At 38.3% G+C, this 20,524-nt stretch overlaps 1 protein-coding gene across 5 annotated transcripts in view; it reads right to left on the reverse strand.

Annotated features, from left to right (window-relative positions):
- rl (Mitogen-activated protein kinase rl) overlaps window positions 1-20,524 on the reverse strand; it is a 232,849-nt gene that overhangs the window by 34,732 nt on the left and 177,593 nt on the right. Inside the window, exons 6-8 of one of the 5 annotated variants that reach the window (XR_006260526.1) lie at window positions 10,611-10,799; window positions 9,942-10,110; window positions 8,673-8,879 (exon numbers count right to left, since the gene is read on the reverse strand). The exons of 1 other annotated variant lie outside the window; for it this stretch is intronic. Coding sequence is in view for 2 of the 4 variants with exons in the window: in XM_043415802.1 (XP_043271737.1) it covers window positions 9,988-10,110; window positions 10,611-10,799 (312 nt within the window). In the remaining 2 variants the exon portion in view is untranslated. Of the gene's footprint in view, window positions 1-8,672; window positions 8,941-9,852; window positions 9,872-9,941; window positions 10,111-10,610; window positions 10,800-20,524 lie in introns of those variants that run through there. 3 more of the 5 variants (XR_006260527.1, XM_043415803.1, XM_043415802.1) reach the window with 3 other exon arrangements.

Raw genomic sequence — 20,524 nt, forward strand, 5'->3', positions numbered from 1 at the left:
ATGGATGTCGTCAGATTCAACCAATCAGAAACTCGATAGCATCAAAGTGCCTTTGATGGTGTTATAATATACAGACACATAAATTCTAGAAAGTATTGGTAACTTTTGCATAATCTTGAGCCCGTGCAAAGTTTTTTCTCAGCAATTACGCCACCGATCATGCTGATTTTGGGTGGAATTGAAAGCGAATTTATTAATTAATCTCCAGTTCAATTTTCAAAGCCTCAGGTGACTCAGAAGTTTCGTAATTCTAAAAAATCACTGGCCAATTTTACCCCCACCACTGTGAATCGTTTTATTCAGAGAAAGTATACTCGGCGAGAGCCTCGGGCAAGCAGCAGACGACAGGGCTGTCAATGTACTTGTCCCGAGACTCTACCGAGTCTCTTGATATTATTATTAAGAACATTAAACTAATAATAAATCGCATTTCAATAAATTTTTGACCGGATGCTGCCGTACAATTTCGTTTTTTTATAATTGATTTTTATTTGAATGAATAGTGATGGGCCGGACAAGTACTTTTAACTCATATTTAAACATCATTTGTATCGATCCAATCGACGTCAAAATTTGTGAATAATATCAGAAGCTCCTGAGAGTCTGAAAAGAATCGATTTTCTTATAAGTCTCTGCCACCATAGAGTAAGACATGACCAGCTTGCATATGATTTTTTTGGATTTAAAAGCTTCTTAGAACAATTCCATAATGTTGAAATTTGGAGTTATTTATAAATTACTTGTCCTTCGATTGATATCATAAATTTTAGTGCTGCACGTAATTCAAGTGGTAACTTTTTTCAATTTATCAGAAAATACTTGGCCTCGAATTGATATAATAAATTTTAATGCTGCACATAAATAAGATGGATTTTTTTTCAATTGATTTAGCTGTTCGAATCAAATAAGAAGAAACAGGCATCGGTTTCTAAGTTTTTTTTATGGATGGAATTATCAGCAAACACGACACCATCAATGTACTTGTCCCAACCTTTTTTTCCCTAGGGGAAGTTTATGGTTTTCATTATTAGCCGGACTGACCGCTAGCTGCACAGCTGATGTCTTCGTTGGCCTCTTTAGGATACGTTTCGGGGGAAGGAGAGGGGTTGGAAGCATACTACTACTCTCCCGAGCTGGCCTCGGACGACTCGGCATAGTTCGGAGCGGCCGTCGCCCCGCCACCGGCAGTTTGATGTCGGGTGCGAGAAGCTATCGGGCTCCTAACTGCCGGATCGGGGCACCTTGAATTTCGAGGCGCGGGGCGAGCAGACGGGGGAGCGGGGAGTGGCCGACGTCTCCCGCTATCTATAGGGAGTACCATTGTCGGCTTGCTCTCCGCCTCCGACTCGCTCGAGTCCGAGTCAGTCGATGAAGATATTACGCTTACTGGGTTACGGGAAAGGGCGTCTGCGTTCACATTCAGCTTTCCAGGTTTATATTCAAACGTATAATTGTAATTTTGGATCAAAATCAGGATATTGTAGAATGGGTTCGCAGTACAGAGCTTTTCGCAATTTTCTAAAGCTCCGTCGCTGCGCCAATCCCCAGTCGAATGTTGCCCCCTTTTATAAGAGGTCAGAAAGCGGCTTGGCAACACCGAAAAAATTCTTGATGAACCTCCGATAGTACCCCGCGAGCCCTAAAAACTGCCTGATATTTTTGGCGGTAGTGGGTTGCGGAAAATGTCGAACCGCTTCGATTTTTCGGGGATCAGGACGTAACCCTTCTCGACCGATGATATGGCCGAGGTAGCATACTTCTTTCCTCAGGAATTCGCATTTATCCGGTTCCAGCACGAGATTTGCCATCTCCAAACGATTCATTAATCGTCGAACTTTCGTTTCGTGTTCTTCCAACGATTTGGCAAATACAACGATGTCGTCAAGGTATACGAACAGTTCGATAGATTGAAGATCTCGCAGTACGGTATCCATTAATCGTTGAAAGGTTGCCGGGGCGTTTTTTAAATCCTCCGGCATACGAACGTATTCGTAGTGGCCATTTATCGTGGAGAAAGCGGTCTTCGCACTGTCATTTGTATCCATCGGGATCTGCTGGAATCCACTCGCTAGGTCGAAGGTCGAGAAGTACTGCGCCTCCCCCAGCTGGTCCAATATATCCAGGATATTGGCCAGGGGGTATGCGTCCGAGATGATCTCCTCGTTCAGCTTCCTGAAATCTATGACCATCCGCATCCTCGGTCTACCCTGAGAGTCAGGTTTCTTCGGTACACCCACTGCACAATTAACTACGTTAGGGTGGATTATTTCGGGACCAACAATTGAATCTGGGAATGATAAAATTCGATCATTATTTCATTGCAATATTGATCAAGATCTTCAAACCTTAATTGAAAAATTTTGTTGCCAAGAAGAAATTATTCCTGATACAAAAAAAAACCTTGACGAATACTGAATAAGAGTGTGAAAATCACTTCATGGCAACTCATTCTCGTGACGAAATGGAAAATACATTGTCCGATTACCATTTAAAACATCGATTGATAATCTCGGAGATTCGAAAATGTCAGCTAACCGAATGTTGAATCATTTGATAAGAAAATTTCATTTATCTCCCAAATTTTTACAACTTTATTCAACATTTCTTGAAGAATACGAAGCTCTTGGACATATGGTGCGAGTTAGCAACGAAATTCACGAACCTTTGAATGTGTTATATTTACCACACCACGGAGTTATCAAAGAGTCAAGTACTACAACGAAATTATGTGTAGTTTTCAATGGATCATGTCAAGTTAAAAACGGACAGTCATTAAATGAAATTCTTCATTCAGGGCCAAAACTGCAACGAAATTTGTTCGACGTTCTGATTTGGATAAGACAATTTAAATACATGTTTTGCTCTGATATAGAAAAAATGTACCGACAAATTCGAGTCCATGAAGATGATTGGAAATATCAACGAATTATGTGGGTAATCAATAATCAATTGATTAAATATCAATTAACAACGGTGACTTATGGATTATCGTGTGCACCATATCTCGCACTTCAATGTATCATCCAATTAATCAACGATGAAGGTGGTAAATATCCTAATGCAGCTGAAATTTTGACAAAGGGACGATACGTTGATGATGTGTTTGATGGTGCTGATAATATTCAAGATGCACAACAAAAAGCACGTCAAGTATTTGATTTGTGTTTGACGGGTGGGTTTACATTACGAAAATGGAGCAGTAATGATCCACGAGTTCTTCAATTAATTCCTTTGGAACATCAGACGAAAAATATGTCAGTCTCCATAAACGATGATCTTATTCATGCTCTCGGATTGGCATGGAAGCCATGTCTCGATACAATATATTTCGAATTGATTCAATCAATCAATAAGTCCTGCTCAAAACGAAAGGTTCTCGCTCACATCGCTCAATTTTTCGATCCATTAGGATTGTTGTCCCCAATTTTTATCAAATTCAAAATCTTTATGCAAGAATTATGGGCAATTAAGATTAGATGGGATGAACAACTTCCTCCTAATCAAATTCAACATTGGTCAATGCTGATCGAATCTTTGAACGGATTAAATTCAATTTCAATACCTCGATGGGTGGGAACATTGTCTAACGCATATGTTGAATTGCATGGATTTTGTGATGCGTCACAACTTGCCATGGCTGCTGTTATATTTATCCGGACAATTGATTCTCATGGAAATATACAGTGTGTCTCCTATGCTCAAAAACGAAGGTATCACCTATTAAACGAATCACCATCCCTCGTCTTGAATTGTTAGCTGCAGTTATGGTGACAAAATTGATGTTGCAATGTCAAAAGATTTTGGATTTAGTTGATACACCATGTTATTTGTGGTCAGATTCTTCAATTGTGAACATTTGGCTGAACAGTCATCTATCACGTTGGAAAGACTTTGTTCATAATCGAGTATGTTATATTCAAGAAAGCTTGTCAAATGCTCAATGGAAACATGTCCCTGGACATATGAACCCTGGTGATTATGCAACTCGTGGGTTATCCGCTCAAGACCTTAAATCACATGTAACCTGGTGGAATGGTCCATATTGGTTATCAGAAGAATCAACGAAATGGCCATCAGGATCGTATTCTACTCCTGATATTTCAACAAACCTAGAAGAAAAACCCAAGTCTACTGCATTAATTTGTGGTGTCGCAACACATATTAATGTGTGGAATTTGTTATATAAATATTCAACGTGGATTATATTAATACGAATCACAGCAGTTCTACAGCGAGCTGTCAAAATTTTTAAAAAACAAGGCGACGTCCAGTTTCAACAAAATTTAACTCCAAATGAAATCAATGAAGCTAAGAAATTTTGGGTAAAAATCATACAATCCCGTTATTTCTCGAATGAAATATGTATAATTGAAAAAGGAGAATTTCTTTCCAAATTCAATCCTCTTGTTCATCTTACCCCCTTTTTGGATCACGATAATATTTTGCGAGTCGGGGGAAGATTGGAACACTCAGCATTAAATTCGGATGCTATACATCCAATCATCTTACCAAAAGATAGTCAATTATCGATTTTATTTATTAATTACGCTCATGAAAAAACGTTGCATGGCTCAACTCAAGATACGTTAACATATATTCGAAATCAGTACTGGATTCTTGGAGGAAGAATCCCTGTACGGTCATGCATTTTAAGATGTGTTAAATGTATCCGATTCAGACGAGCATATGCTCAACAACTGATGGGCCAACTTCCCCCATCTCGAGTAAATCCATCACGGGCTTTTTTAAATACCGGTGTTGATTATGCAGGTCCATTTTCAGTAAAAACATGGAAAGGAAAAAATGCACGGTGTATAAATCATGGATCGCTCTTTTTATATGCTTAGCCACATCAGCCATTCATTTGGAACTTGCAACAGATTATACGAGTGAATCTTTTCTCGCTGCTTATAGAAGATTTATTGGACGACGTGGAATTTGCAATACCTTAATAAGTGATTGCGGAACTAATTTCGAAGATGCAAATCAAGAATTAAAAAGGTTATTTTCTGAATCGTCTAAAGAATGTAAAGAATTAAGATCGATTATTGCCAATGATGGTACGTCATGGAATTTCAATCCTCCTGCTGCTCCACATTTTGGAGGGAAATGGGAGGCAGGTGTCAAGTCAATGAAACATCATTTGAAGCGTGTAATGGGAAATTCATTATTTACGTATGAAGAATTTTCTACAATTTTAATTCAAATTGAAGCAGTTCTCAACTCACGTCCGTTAAGTCCCTTAACTGATGATTCAGATGATCTCAATGTGTTGATACCAGGTCATTTTCTCATTGGACAATCACTAACTTTGATTCCAGAACCAAACTTGGAACATTTGCAATCATCTTGATTGTCTCGATGGCAACATTTGTCCCAAGTAGTTCAAAGTGTTTGGACAAAATGGTCCAAAGATTATTTACAGCGTCATTTGTGGATTTATAAATGGAATAGAATATCGAACCAACTTGTTGAAGGAACCATAGTTTTTATAATGGATGAACGATATCCACCTGGTAAATGGCTACTAGGACGAATTATGCAACTTCATGTCGGCACTGATAATCGTGCACGAGTAGCAACATTAAAAACAAACTCTGGAATAATTAAACGTCCGATAGTTAAATTATGTCCATTAAATATTAAGTTGAATTAGTTTTGTCGCATGATTCGACAAAGGCGGGCGGTAATGTTCATTATGGTAAATGGATATGTAATTTTCTATATAATCAACGGTTAGTTTGGTAATGTGAATTTTGCCACATTATAAATATGATGAATATGAAATTCGAAACCAAGAAAATTGAACTATTACGTCTCACAAAATCCTTGTTGGAATCATGTGTCGATTTTGTGAGATCTTGTTGGCTGGATTTATGATGTTACGGTTGCTCTGTATCACGAAATTGTTAATTGGTTGAAATACATTTACTTATTGTGAATTCTGGTTTTAATGTTAATATCCAATAACACGAATTAAATCTTTTTAGATGAAAGACTCACAATATTTGCCATCAACCAAGAGAAACGAATAATCCAAAATTGATCCTCTATTTAACACAAGGCTTTCATAATCGCAGGGACGCGATCAACCGGGGGAGGATTGTCCTCGTCAGACGACTCACTTCCCGAGATTACATCGCCCCTGTACAATTCAAACGACAATAGTTCCTGAGGCGAAACTTCAATTTCTACGTCGCGATCTGAGGTATTAATCGCGAGCATATGACTTATTCCGTTATTCTGCGACACTAATGCATTGCTGATGTATAATCCGGGTTCGGTCTCGATTCGCGGTAAATAGCCCTCTTTCATTTCGGGATTCGTAACCACAAAAGCTATGGGACGACGCGTACGGGCTCTGATCAAACAGACGTTTTTGTTTGAGCGCGAAAGCCATGGTTGAGTATCGGCCATTAAAAAGGGGCGAGGACGCACTGGATCGCTCTCCAGCGCGAGGGAACGATGGTGGAACGACAATTCAGCCCTTTCCTTCCACAAAAACGGTCTACCGAGCAACCCATTACTTTTTGTGACAAATTCCTTTACCACATGGAAAGTATGGGGGCGGTCATTGATCGTTAAAGTGACGGTTCCCAAGGATTTTGATTTTTCACCGGACGAGCCGGTAAATTCGCACGATTGAGACGCGTCGAACGGGACATTGGCGTGAAGCGCCTTGACTTTTATGAAATTTAGACCCGAACCGGAATCGCAGAAAAATTCGTCTGATCCGTTAACAAGCTCCGGAGCTTTTAATTTTACCACCGGAGTTTCGACTTCCTCCTCGACTTCCGATAATGCGATTTTAAGCTCGGAAATCAATTTGGGAGGGGGTTTCCTCTCTATCGCCTTTCATCCTGAAATTTCACCGACCGTCTGTCGTTTATCGCCGGCGACGGGGGGCCCTGCGAGTTTAAAGACTCGGGCGCCGATGGAGATGCGACACAGTTGGTGGTGCGCGCATCAGGGGACGACGCGCGCGAGGGTTCTCGATCATACTGTACCACGGGGGTCGACCACGGGCAACACATACAACCGTACGCGTACGCGCAGCAGTAATGCAAGTTACACCCCCCGCCCTTACGGTGGTAATCGGGAGTTCGCGACCAGGGACAGCATCCACAACCCGACCCACGCATACAACAATATCTGTTCGAACACCCCCTTCGGGGCGACTGGGAGCGAGGGCGCGGGCCCTCGTCCTGGCGTTTGAGGATGCCCGACGGTCTCGGACTTTCCGAACGTTTCGAGCGCTCAAATCGGCTTGAACGCTCCGATCTCTCCGAACGGGCGGATCTCTCCGGCCGTTCAGATCTCTCGGGTCGTTCCGATCGTTCCGACCGCTCTGATCGTTCCGGTCGTTCCGACCTTTCCGATCTTTCCGATCGACGCGAGGAGCGATCGCTCTCACGATATCTATCGTCCTTCGGAACAGGAGAGCTAGAACGCGGATCGGATTTCGCGGCCCCCTTGCCCATAAGGGCCAGGATCTCGCCAATGGAAGCTGTTGGTTTCAAATCAGTTAGCGGATTCGGACTTGCACTGGGTACCTCCGCCATATATTTTTCTACAACGGAGAGCCCTTCCTTCAAAGTAGTCGCGCCCTTGACGAAAATTATTTCGCTTAACTTATCAGGCAGCGCTCGACGGAACGCAGTGAAACCCCAAACGGCCGTCGACACCCAACTCTGGGCGCCGCTCTTCTTTCCATGCAGCGCGAGCTATACTCATTAACACTTGAATTCGAAGGTAGAGCTCCCGCGGAGTTTTCCCTTGACGAAGCCGGACTTCGTAAATTCTGTCTAAACACGAGTTTAAACTTCGGTACGGAGCTAAGCCCTCGCGCAACGCGATAACTAGTTCATCGAACGTCTGTAACGTCATACCCTGTACACACGCTCGTGCCTGCCCATGTAAACGACTCAATACCCCCGTAATAAATTCTGGAAGCTGGGACTCTCCAACGAACGTGGCGGCATTCTGAACATTTTGGAGGAAATCTCCGAGCGGCGGAGTTATGCCGTCAAATTCCGGCACAGAAGCTAATTTGTTGGTCAAATGCAATCCACTGAGAACGATCGACATCTCCGCGGCGGAAATGTTCAACGCGCTATTGTTGAGCGTACGATCTTCGCGACCGTCCGGCATCGTGGACTGGTTGTATAACGAAAAGGCAGAGGAAACGGAAAGTTCGATTCACAACGAAACAGAGATATACAAGAATAAGTAATTTATAAAATTTGGAATACAAAATTTAGAAAAAGATAACTTTGAGCGAACCAATCAACCACGGAGAGCGTGGTATAGGAAACGAGATCCCACCACTGCCACCAATTGTTATGTCCAGACGGGACGAACGTAATGGTTATTCAAGAGGGGTTCAAGACGCACAAGAACGAGATTTTGATAATTAACTGACGCTGCCACCAGCTACGTGAAGTGTAGGATTTTTAGATTGCTGTGGACTTTCGACGGAAATTCATAGTAGCCAGTATACTTGCCTATATGGTCCCGTACGGGCCCCGGAAGGAGTTGATGGGATCGCTCTAGGTTATATAGAATATGACAAACAGTTATCTGAAGTTAAATTCGCTAGTTTTATTTAAACTAAGGATGGAGAGAATAGGGAGAAAATAAGAATATAAAGACAATACAATTATGAAACTTACAATCGTCAGTTTCGAGGGGACAATTCTCCCCTCCAGTTTCACACTTCCGCACACGTTTAGAAAATCTTGAGACGAAAACATGTCTGGACAATGCTGCGATAACTACAAAACTTGATAGCGTTAATGCTTGCGTTAGTTGCGTTGAAACTGATTCGAAAAATTCAGACTTGTCACTGTCAGGTTTGCCGAATGATATTACTGACGAACCTAAAATTATCGTTGAAAAAGTACTTAATGCTTTGGGCTTACCAGAACTAGTTGGAGATATCTTCGAGATAAGGAGTATTCCGCATAAAGTCAAAAAACCAGAAGTTATAGGAGATACAAATTCTACGAACGCTTCTCAAGGAAGCCCCCAATTAGGCACGATTATTGTTACATTCAAATATTCGAAAGCGCGTGATCTAGTTGTTAAAAAAAAGCGAGCAAATAAGCAACTCTACTCCAAAGATGTTTTTGACACAAATCATCAAGGTCAGATTTTCATAAACGAAGTGCTTTCTAGTGAGATGTACAAGCTTTATCGACGTGCTAAAGTGAAAGCATTAGAATCAAAAGGAAATGTATGGATAAATGGTGGACGAATCCTGGCTCGAAAATCTCATGGTGCAAACATCATATCTATCAACTCAGAAACTGATCTCGCCCTACTCGAGTGACTAGATTCGAATAGAGGGACCATCGGATTGAGCTGTTCTGTAGTCTGTGAGAATGTAGCATCAATCAAAGTTTTTTCAAATCTAAAAATCGCTCATTTTAATGCAAATTCATTATTAGGCCACTTCGAACTTTTTTCAACACATTTTACTTCAAATTTTTACCATGTAATCGCCATCACTGAAACTTGGCTACACTCGCTTGTACCTGATGACTTACTGATTTTAATGCTGCACGTAACTTAGTTAGATGGAATTTTTTGTCAATTGATTTAGCTTTTAGAATAAGATAAAAAGAATGGGGCATCGGTGTGAAATTTTTTTCGAATTGTTCTGTTGAAATTATTTACACTTGGTTTTATAATTTTTTTTATGGATTATATATCCTTGGCAACTTCTACATTTGTTTGACAAAGTTTTATTTCTTGAATTGAAAGTTTTACAGCCATTTATTTCCACGATATTGCAGGTATTTGCCCAAAGGGCATAAATGTGCTTGTCTCTAGTTTTTTTTTCAGCATTCATGCTATTTTTACAGTATTCCTATAAATGAAAGCTTGCATAATTTCAATATCAAAATATCGTTTTCATATCGTATTGAGCTGTTACTAACCTTCGCATAAAGTTGAAAAATATATCGTTGCACGCGTTCCAGACCATTACATAGTATTCTCTTGTTTATGCGAAAAATGTGCCGTTTCCTCGAATATGTATTTTTTTAGAATCTCTTTTGGCAGGTTGTCCAACTCCATATCAAATTTAAAGGGCTCTTCAGCCACGGGCTAATTGGAATCAATACATAAATAAATATTACTATAGAACTGGAGAAGCGATAAGTATGGAACGTAAAAATAGGTACTACAAATATCCCTACAAGTTGACTGCAAGAAGATTATAACTTGGCACAACCCTCACCCGGCATGCATAATGAACAAATAACGTTAGGAAAGAATTTATTGCTATGCACGCGTAGAACAAAAATATTTATGCATCGAACATATTCTCACATTAACTTATTGAAGAATTCCTCCAATCCTCCTGCCCATTTAATTTATTTGCCTGACCAGATTCGAACGTACATCGGATCTACTGAACTTCCCAAACCATAATCACGGATTCACAAAATACTTCGGCCGTCGAAAGTTTGATGCGATTGAATATTGCAAACAAATGAAAAAATAGATGAAAAAAAAATTCGACCGAAGTATTTAGCATTCGATTTGTGTAATTTATCGATCGTGATCACGGGCTTTATAATAAAGTTTGATTAATATAATCTTACCTCATCGGCTGGATCATAATACTGTTCTAGATAAGGATGTGCCAAGGCGTCTTCTACTACAATCCGTTTGTTGGGATTAAAAGTCAACATTTTATCGAGAAGATCGAGAGCCCGGGCCTCTGCCTTCGGAAATAAACTCGTCCACGGCACCTTTGGTTTATACGGCAATGATTGAAGGTAGCTGCGTGCCTGTTAATAATAATTTCGAGTCTAGTTCGAAGGGTTATCAACTACAAAAATTAATTTACATAATGTAGGCATGGATGGATAACATATCTCCGCCACATATCAAGGGACTCGGTCGAGTCTCGGGACAAGTACACATTGACAGCCGTGTCGTCTGCTAGCCTCAGGCTCTCGCCGAGACTATCTTTTCTCTGAATAAAACGATTCGCGGTGGTGGGGATAAAACTGGCATGTCATTTTCTAGAATTGTGGAGCTCAAGAGATGTTTTGTAAAGCAAAAATTGGTTTAGTGACTAATTTTCAAAATACCTTTCAAATGAGCCCGAAACCAACACGATCAGTAATAACGTAATTGCTGAGAAAAAACTTTGCGCGGGCTCAAGATTATACAAACGTTACTAACATATTTATGGATTTACTGTGTCTGTATAGAACACTATAAAGGCCTCTTGATGCCAGCTATAACCTATTTCTATGGGTGCTCGGATCCCGGCGATCCCGACGACTAAAATAAAATAAGTTGCGATTAGTCACGATACTCGCTGATCATTCCAGCGGAATGAAATTCTTGAATCTATACCAACATATAAATGCAGTCAGCCGTCAGTTTTTAACTCCCCACTGCTCGCACGGGCAAAAAGCCGGGAGTTATGCATTTGACCACGTTTGTTCAAACGACGAAACATCACTTAACCATTTTTGAAGTATATGTTATATTACTGGTGGGCATGGTTCTTAACAATGATTCAATACGATCATATGTATGTTGATAAAATGATTAACATAACAAAATAAAACTATTGAATCGCATCGATTCAACCAATAGAACAGCAGGCGATTCCGCCATACTGTGTTCAGCAATATACTTTATGCGGTTGTCGCTCGCTCGGAACTCCAAATAAATTTTTTATTGGAGGTTATGTTTTTTTTTAAGATACACTGTTTATTTATATCCTGAAATGTTATTAATTATGAGCCAAAGCTTTAAACAAGCTGTGCACAATACTGGATGATATCGCTGACTTGCAATGGATCATGATTCCATACAGTTTGTATTCAGCGCAGGAAACATTTCCCTCCCAATACTGCGCTGGAATAAAATCAGAGTCTGTAAACATCTTTGAGTGTTTGCGACACGGTAATTTAGCGCGTTGCGCGTCGAAAGGGCTTTTCTATTCGTTTATGCAGCGCGTTGACACGGTGATTCTACCATTGTTGCTTGCTTACGATGCGCTGTAGCAGCGCGTTGACGCGGTGAACTTACGGCTGCTACCAAAATCTGGGGTAACGCGTTAACGCGTTGATTTGTACTGTTTGTTGTTAGCGCGCAACGCGGTAATCGCTGCAATTCTATATCTGGTTTTTTATTCGGATTCGTGGAATTATGAAGGTAAAGTCCGAACGATGTCATCATGGTAGAATCACTTGGAAAAAATCCAATTTTCACTGGTGTTCTCTGGCCGGGATTTGAACCCGGGACCCGTAGTATGCGAGCCCAAGCTCTAATCCATCGGACCAACTGCTCTTCCTCACACTAGCGGTGATTGCGCTAGAAAATGCATTACCTAATCACTGCGTTGAAGCGCTATTTCAACGTGTCACTTGCTAGAAAACTCATTGGTAAAATCACCATTTTAATGTGGTATTTCAGCGCGTTAACAAATTTGCTTGTTAACGTTGAGAATCCTTGTCGGGCTCACAACGTTTTATCAAAATTACTAAAAAATTAATGGAAATAAAATCATTAAAAATTCACATGAAAGTCATTCGTTACTTCAACAAGGTACACACTTTAAAGAATCGATTCCCCTCCGACTTTCAGGATCCCCTGGTATTATTCACAACATTCAACTTCAATTGGATCGGTACAAATTATGTTCAAATACGTCTTAAACCATAAACTTCCCCTAGGGAAAAAAAGGTTGGGACAAGTCCATTGATGGTCCCTTGTTTGATGATATAGAAAAAAGATTCAGAACCAGGAAAAAAATTCTATAGAAATAATAAACGAAAAATTGTTAAGTTAAAAAAAATCCAACAAAAATAAAAAACAATTGAAAAAAATTCTGTAAAGAAAAATAAAAAATTTTCAAAAAAATTCATAAATATTGAACAAATTGAAAAATGTACTATCCAAGTTACATGCAGTCTAAAAATGTATGATATCAATTGGAGGACAAGTTTTTATTGATAATTTGGAATATTTATCGAACAAATCGGAAACTTTCATTGAAAAATTAACGTTTTACGCATAGGAGCCACTAATCATTCATGATAATTATTTTCAAGAAAAAAGTTCTTGAAAAAAAAGTCATAACGGAAGTTACGTGCAGTACTAAAATGTATTATATCAATGCGAGGCCAAGTATTTATCAGTTATTCGAAATATTATCTCCGGCGACAAATGAGCGTTGAGAATCCTCGTCGGGCTCAGAACGTTTTATCAAAATTACTAAAAAATTAATGGAAATAAAAAATCGCAGAATCTTTCTTTCGAATAATAAGAACGATGTCAAACCATTTCTTTTTAACCAGACCATATAAAAATCGTTAAAAATTCACATGAAAGTCATTCGTTACTTCAACAAGGTACAGACTTTAAAGAATCGATTCCCCTCCGACTTTCAGGATCCTCTGGTATTAATCACAACATTCAACTTCGATTGGATCGGTACAAATTATGTTCAAATACGTCTTAAACGTACTTGTCCGGCCCATCACTTTATAATTTGATATCACGTCTTTTTTCTCAAAAGTTCCTTATTTATGTTCAGTTAACTATACGATTTTAGTTTAAATTTCTATGAATTATTTATGATTTTCGGCTTATAACGTTGGTTTTCACAAAAAAAGACCTATTTTTCGTCAAAATTGTACTGGAAATATTTCGTCACAGGTCTGTCCTTGGACTTTGGTGATTCTTTCCCTTGTACTCTAATATGTTTCGTCTATTTGGAACCCAAGAGCATGGAGAAAAGCGTGTTGCGGGTCGAGATATGATTTTCGGTTAATAACGTTGGTTTCCACGAAAAACAACAAATTTCTCGTCAACATTGTACAGAAAATATTCCGTCACAGGTCTGTCCATGGATTTGGGCGATTTTTTCTCTTCTATTCTAATATGCTATGCTTATTGGGAACCCAAGAGAACAGTAGAAAGCGGGTTGAGGGCCGAGATATGATTTTCGGCTTATAACGTTAATTTCCCCGAAAAAAGACCGATTTTTCGTCAAAATTATACTGGAAATTGTTCGGCACTGGTTTGTTCTGGCACGTCGGTAATACTCCCCCTTATTTTCTAATATGTTTTATGTATTAGGAACCCAAGAGTGTGAAGAAACGCGCTTCGTGGGCTGTAATATGATTTTCGGCTTATAACGTTGGTTTCCGTGAAAAAAGATCTATTTTTCGTCAAAATTGTACTGGAAATATTTCGTCACCGGTCTGTCCTTGGCCTTTGGCGATTTTTTCCAAGTCTTCATACCAAGAAAGAACTGATGTAAAGATTTCCTTAATAGAACAGATTTTATTTATCCCTTTTCTTCAAAATTCAAATGAAAGATAGATCAAATTCAAGACACGAAAAATCCAACAGATTTGCCCACTTTAAATGTCGCTTTTGCATTCTGAATCTAGAGATTTCGTCTCATGCAAAACGTGCCCCCAATGAAATATATTTCCAAAGTTTGCAAGCGGCCGCTGAGGTTCAATTATCCACAGTTTGATAGTTGCTGAAAAAAAGTACCCGTAAACTTCTAACATTTATTATGCCAGAACTCAAAGCAGCAAAAAAAACTAAGCGAACTTTATTTAACAGAGCAACAGAATTCAAAGACGTTTAACGTACCTGCATTGGTTTTGAAGGAAAACCATTTCAGGACAATTTAGAAATGAATTTAGAAATTCGAAAACTCAGAAAGGAATAGAAAAAGGAACATTGAAGTATTTAGAAAAGCTGAAGACTTTTGTAATGAATTTTCTAGATTACATGATACGGTTGGAGTAAATGATTTGAATGATTGGCACACATGCTGCAACACAGAAATATCAAAGTTTAGAAGTATTTGCTGTATATCAGTCATACAAACTTCAATACTATTTGAAAAGAAACATTTAAAAACTTGCTGAACCAAGTTCCATTACATATTACCATAATCAAAGATAAGGGGTGATCCGTAGCATCAAGAGACTCGGTAGAGTCTCGGGACAAGTACATTGACAGCCCTGTCGTCTGCTGGCCCGAGACTCTCGCCGAGACTATACTTTCTCTGAATAAAACGATTTAAAACGATTCGCCGTGGTGGGGGTAAAATTGGCATGTGATTTTATTGAATTACGAAGCTCAGGAGCCATTTAGCAACTTGAAAATTGAAGTTTAAGCCAATTGAGTAATTCTCTTTCGATTCCGCCCTAAATCAGCATGATCGGTGTTGTAATTGCTGAGAAAAAACTTTGCACGGGCTCAAGATTATGCAAAAGTTACCAACACATTCAAGAATTTATGCGTCTGTATTTATAAACACCATCAAAGGCACTTTGATGCTCTCGAGTTTCTGATTCGTTGGATCTGACGACATCCATTTTTAGACGTTGTGATTGGTTGTTGAAATTAGTTGTTGATGATTGGAAATCTGACGTCAACTTCAGAACGTAGCACACGGCGCAGCACAGCTGGTAACAGCAGTCATAAATTCGACCGATATACATATATATATGTACAAACCATGTGTCAGTTTTTGATCGTATGAACAGAGTTTCGACATTGCGAAGTGCGTGCGGGATCAATAAAAAAATAATTTTCGTCATCTAAAGAAGTGCATATTACTATTTATTTTGTTATTTGTGATATATTAAACCGGTATCAAAGCGGCCGCGTAAATGTAGTCTGTGATGTGTGTGTGAAAAAGAATATAAAAAATGCGCGATGCATATATGTCAACGAAACTTTTCAAGATTTCATTATTTCGTTCGATTGGAAATAAGTGTTAACTGAAATAATCCTTCAATTAAACCAGAGTACGAGAAATATTGTCCAGTGCGAATAAATTGTCAGTGGCGTGGTTATATATCATGTGTACATAGGTTATATATACGAATAAATAGAACAAAAATACACGCAACTGTTAGAATGATATTAGAAACTTTAATTGAATAAATATTTTCTAATTTATTTCTTGTGTCGTCATTATTTTTAAACATCCCCATATTTTGCTTGATATTCAGTTTGGCTCTGCCCTCTCCGATCCTTGTTTTCACCCGTTCAGTTTGCAGCGGATCGATTCATATTATTAATTCGTTCCCTAATATGTGTTCTATGATTTTCTACTCCTTCATGATGATTGTGGTAACATGATTCGAGAGGTTTCTAACCATGATCTTGAATTGCACATTTTGTAAATCAGATTTTCAAAAAAAAATCTGGTCTTGGTATAGCGTGTAGTTATTCTTTTCCTATTAGGTCTGTCGAGTGATAAATTTGGAAACTTTTCCAGAAAGCCTTTGGATGCTTTTTTTGCTAATGATATGAAAAGTCGTATCTTAGGAATGCGGTATGCAAACACAAATTTTGATAACAAAACTTATAGAATGACATGTATGTTGAGTATTTCCACTTTGCAAACTACAAATATGGAATTATTATAAAAAAAATTCATTCCGATAAGTCTACTGTTGCTCAGTTTTGGATGCGATCAAATATGATGCCTACCAACATCCCCAGAAAATTACAGAATTGCTGAATGCAATGTGCGCTATGTCATTTTAATGTAACATCATGACTTTTGACAACTTTTCATTATAATGCTGTAGATTCGGATCATTAAAATACTGCAAAAATCTGTAAACTATACAATTTAAATACTGTGCCATTCATTTTACATTTTGACTCTAACTGTAATATCTATATGAAGAAAAAAATTGATTATAAAAGTCTTCAGTTGCTCATTTATGGATAGATTTGAAATTGCTGTCTTCGAAGCTCATTGCGCAGATACATTGAACCGCAGCAGATACCGGCGAACTCTGAAATTTCTGTGGATAAATATATATGCGACGGATCACCCCTTATCTTTGATTATGGTAATATGTAATGGAACTTGGTTCGGCAAGTTTTTAAGTGTTCCTTTTCAAATAGTATTGAAGTTTGTATGACTGATATATAGCAAATACTTCCAAACTTTGATATTTCTGTGTTGCAGCATGTGTGCCAATCATTCAAATCATTTCCTCCAACCGTATCATGTAATCTAGAAAATTCATCACAAAAGTCTTCCGCATTTCTAGATACTTCAATTTTCCTTTTTCTACTCCATTGTGAGTTTTCGAATTTTTAAATTAATTTCTGAATTGTCCTGAAATGGTTTTTCTCCAAAACCAATGCAGGCACCTTAAACGTCTTTGAATTCTGTTGCTTTGTTGAATTAAGTTCGCTTAGATTTTTTTGCTGCTTTGAGTTCTGGCATAATAAATGGTAGAAGTTTACGGGTACTTTTTTTCAGCAACTATCAAACTGTGGATAATTGAACCTCAGCGGCCGCTTGCAAACTTTGGAAATATATTTGATTGAGGGCACGTTTTGGATGAAATGAAATCTCTAGATTTAGAATGCAAAAGCGACATTCAAAGTGGGCAAATCTGTTGGATTTTTCGTGTCTTGAATTTAATCTATCTTTCATTTGAATTTTGAAGAAAAGGGATAAATAAAATCTGTTCTATTAAGGAAATCTTTACATCAGTTCTTTCTTGGTATGAAGACTTGGAAAAAATCGCCAAAGGCCAAGGACAGACAGGTGACGAAATATTTTCAGTACAATTTTGACGAAAAATAGATCTTTTGTCGCGGAAACCAACGTTATAAGCCGAAAATCATATTACAGCCCACGAGACGCATTTCTTCACTCTCTTGGGTTCCTATTACACAAAACATATTAGAAGATAAGGGGGAAAATCACCAACGTGGAAGAAGAAACCAGTGCCGAAATATTTCCAGTACAATTTTGACGAAAAATAGGTCCTTTTTCGTGGAAACCAACGTTATAAGCCGAAAATCATATCTCGGCCCCCAACCCGCTTTCTACCATTCTCTTGGGTTCCCAATAAGCATAGCAAATTAGAGTAGAAGAAAAAAAATAGCCCAACTCCATGGACAGACCTGTGACGGAATGTTTTCTGTACAATGTTGACGAGAAATTTGTTGTTTTTCGTGGAAACCAACGTTATAGGCCGAAAATCATATCTCGGCCCGCAACACACTTTTCCCCATGCTCTTGGGTTCCAAATAGACGAAACATATCAAGAGACTCGGTAGAGTCTCGGGACAAGTACATTGACAGCCCTGTCGTCTGCTGGCCTGAGGCTCTCGCCGAGACTATACTTTCTCTGAATAAAACGATTCGCGGTGGTGGGGGTAAAATTCGCTTGTGATTTTCTTAAATTACGAAACTCATGAGTTATGTACGGCTTTGAAAATTGAACTTTTAGCTAATTAAGAAGTTCTCTGTCGAATGAACCCAAAATCAGCATGATCAGTATCGTAATTTCTGAGAAAAAACTTTGCACGGGCTTAAGATTATGCAAAAGTTACTAACACATTCATGATTTGACGCATCTGTATACGCGTACTCCAACCGCTACAAACATAGGCCCCTTGGCCCCCATGATCACCAATCCCTGGTGAGAGAAATTTTGCTGCAACCAATGAAGGGTGAGAGAATTTTTGAGCCAATGACATTCAATAAAAAGAGCAAGGAAGTTTGGCGGAAAGCTGAGGAGCTCGAGAGCTCGAAATCACTAATCACTCGAAAGTCACCAGCCGAAGTTTCACGTCGTGTTGACGTTTGGGGTTATGATGTTAGGAAGTGCGTGCGGGAAAATAAAAATAATTTTCGCGTCATCTAACAAATCTATACTAATATTTATTTTGTCAAAATGTATGGTATACTAAACCGGTATAAAAGCGGCCGCGTAAATGTAGACTGTGAACTGTGTGTGAAAATGAAAAATATAAAAAAATGCGCGATGCTTATGTCAACGAAACTTTTAAATATTTCATTATTTCGTTCGATTGGAAATAAGTGTCAACTGAGATAATCTTTCAATTAAACCAGAATGCGCGGAATATTTTCAAGTGTAAATATATCGCGGTTGCGTGATTATATATAATGTGTAATAATGTAGGTTATATATTATGCGAGTTCCCATTGATAGCTGTGTCGTAACGAACCGGCCGGAGTCTGACGTTACGAATAGTGCGGGACAAATGTAACAAACGTTCGCACAGTTAGTGAATAATAATATAAATAAGGCAAATCAGTTTATCAAAAATAGGTCTGGAAGTTGTAAGGACAAATGGTAAATATTATGGTTGATAATTAATAAAACAAGAACACACGGAACTGTTAGTATATAATGTGAGAAACTCCAATTGAATAAATGTTTTCTAATTTATTTCTTGTGTCATCATTATTTTTGAATATTCCCATATTTTGCTTCCTATTGAGTTTGGCTCTACTCTTTCCAATCCTTGTTTTTTACTCCATTGTTTGCAGCGGATCGATACATATTATTAATTCGTTGCTTGAGATGTGTCCTCTGATTTTCTACTACTTCTTCATGCTGATTGTGGTAATGTGATTCAGGAGGTTTCCAACTATGATCATCAATCGCACATTTTTTACATCAGATTCTCAAAACAGTTTCTGGTCTTGATATAAGTGTAGTTATTCTTTTTCCACCTGGTCTGTCGAGTAATAAAGTTTGAAACTTGTTCCAAAAAGTCTTTGGATGCTTTTTTTGCTGATGATATGAAAAGTCGTATCTTAGGAATGTGGTATGCAAACACAAATTTTGATAACAAAACTTATAGAATGACATGTATGTTGAGTATTTCCACTTTGCAAACTACAAATATGGAATTATTATAATAAAAATTCATTCCGATAAGTCTACTATTGCTCAGTTTTGGATGCGATCAAATATAATGCCTACCAACATGCCCAGAAACTTACAGAATTGCTGAATGCAATGTGCGCTATGTCATTTTAATGTAACATCATTACTTTTGACAACTTTTCATTATAATGCTGTAGATTCGAATCATTGAAATACTGCAAAAATCTGCAAACTATATAATTTAAATACTGTGCCATTCATTTTACATTTTGACTCTAACTGTAACATCTATATTATGAAGTAAAAAATTGATTATAAAAGTCTTCAGTTGCTCATTTATGGGTAGATTTAAAATTGCTGTCTTCGAAGCTCATTGCGCAGATACATTGAACCGCAGCAGATACCTGCGAACTCTGAAATTTCTGTGGATAAATATATATGCGATGGATCACCCCTTATCTTTGATTATGGTAATATGTAAATGGAACTTGGTTCGGCAAGTTTTTAAGTGTTCCTTTTCAAATAGTATTGAAGTTTGTATGACTGATATACAGCGAATACTTCCAAACTTTGATATTTCTGTGTTACAGCGTGTGTGCCAATCATTCAAATCATTTACTCCAACCGTATCATGTAATCTAGAAAATTCATCACAAAAGTCTTCCGCTTTTCTAAATACTTCAATTTTCCTTTTTCTACTCCATTGTGAGTTTTCGAATTTCTAAATTCATTTCTAAATTGTCCTGAAATGATTTTCCTCCAAAACCCATGCAGGTACCTTAAACGTCTTTGAATTCTGTTGCTCTGTTGAATTAAGTTCGCTTAGTTTTTTTTGCTGC

The sequence above is a fragment of the Venturia canescens genome, chromosome 4, assembly GCF_019457755.1.
Source record: "Venturia canescens isolate UGA chromosome 4, ASM1945775v1, whole genome shotgun sequence".
NCBI classification, from domain to species: domain Eukaryota; kingdom Metazoa; phylum Arthropoda; class Insecta; order Hymenoptera; family Ichneumonidae; genus Venturia; species Venturia canescens.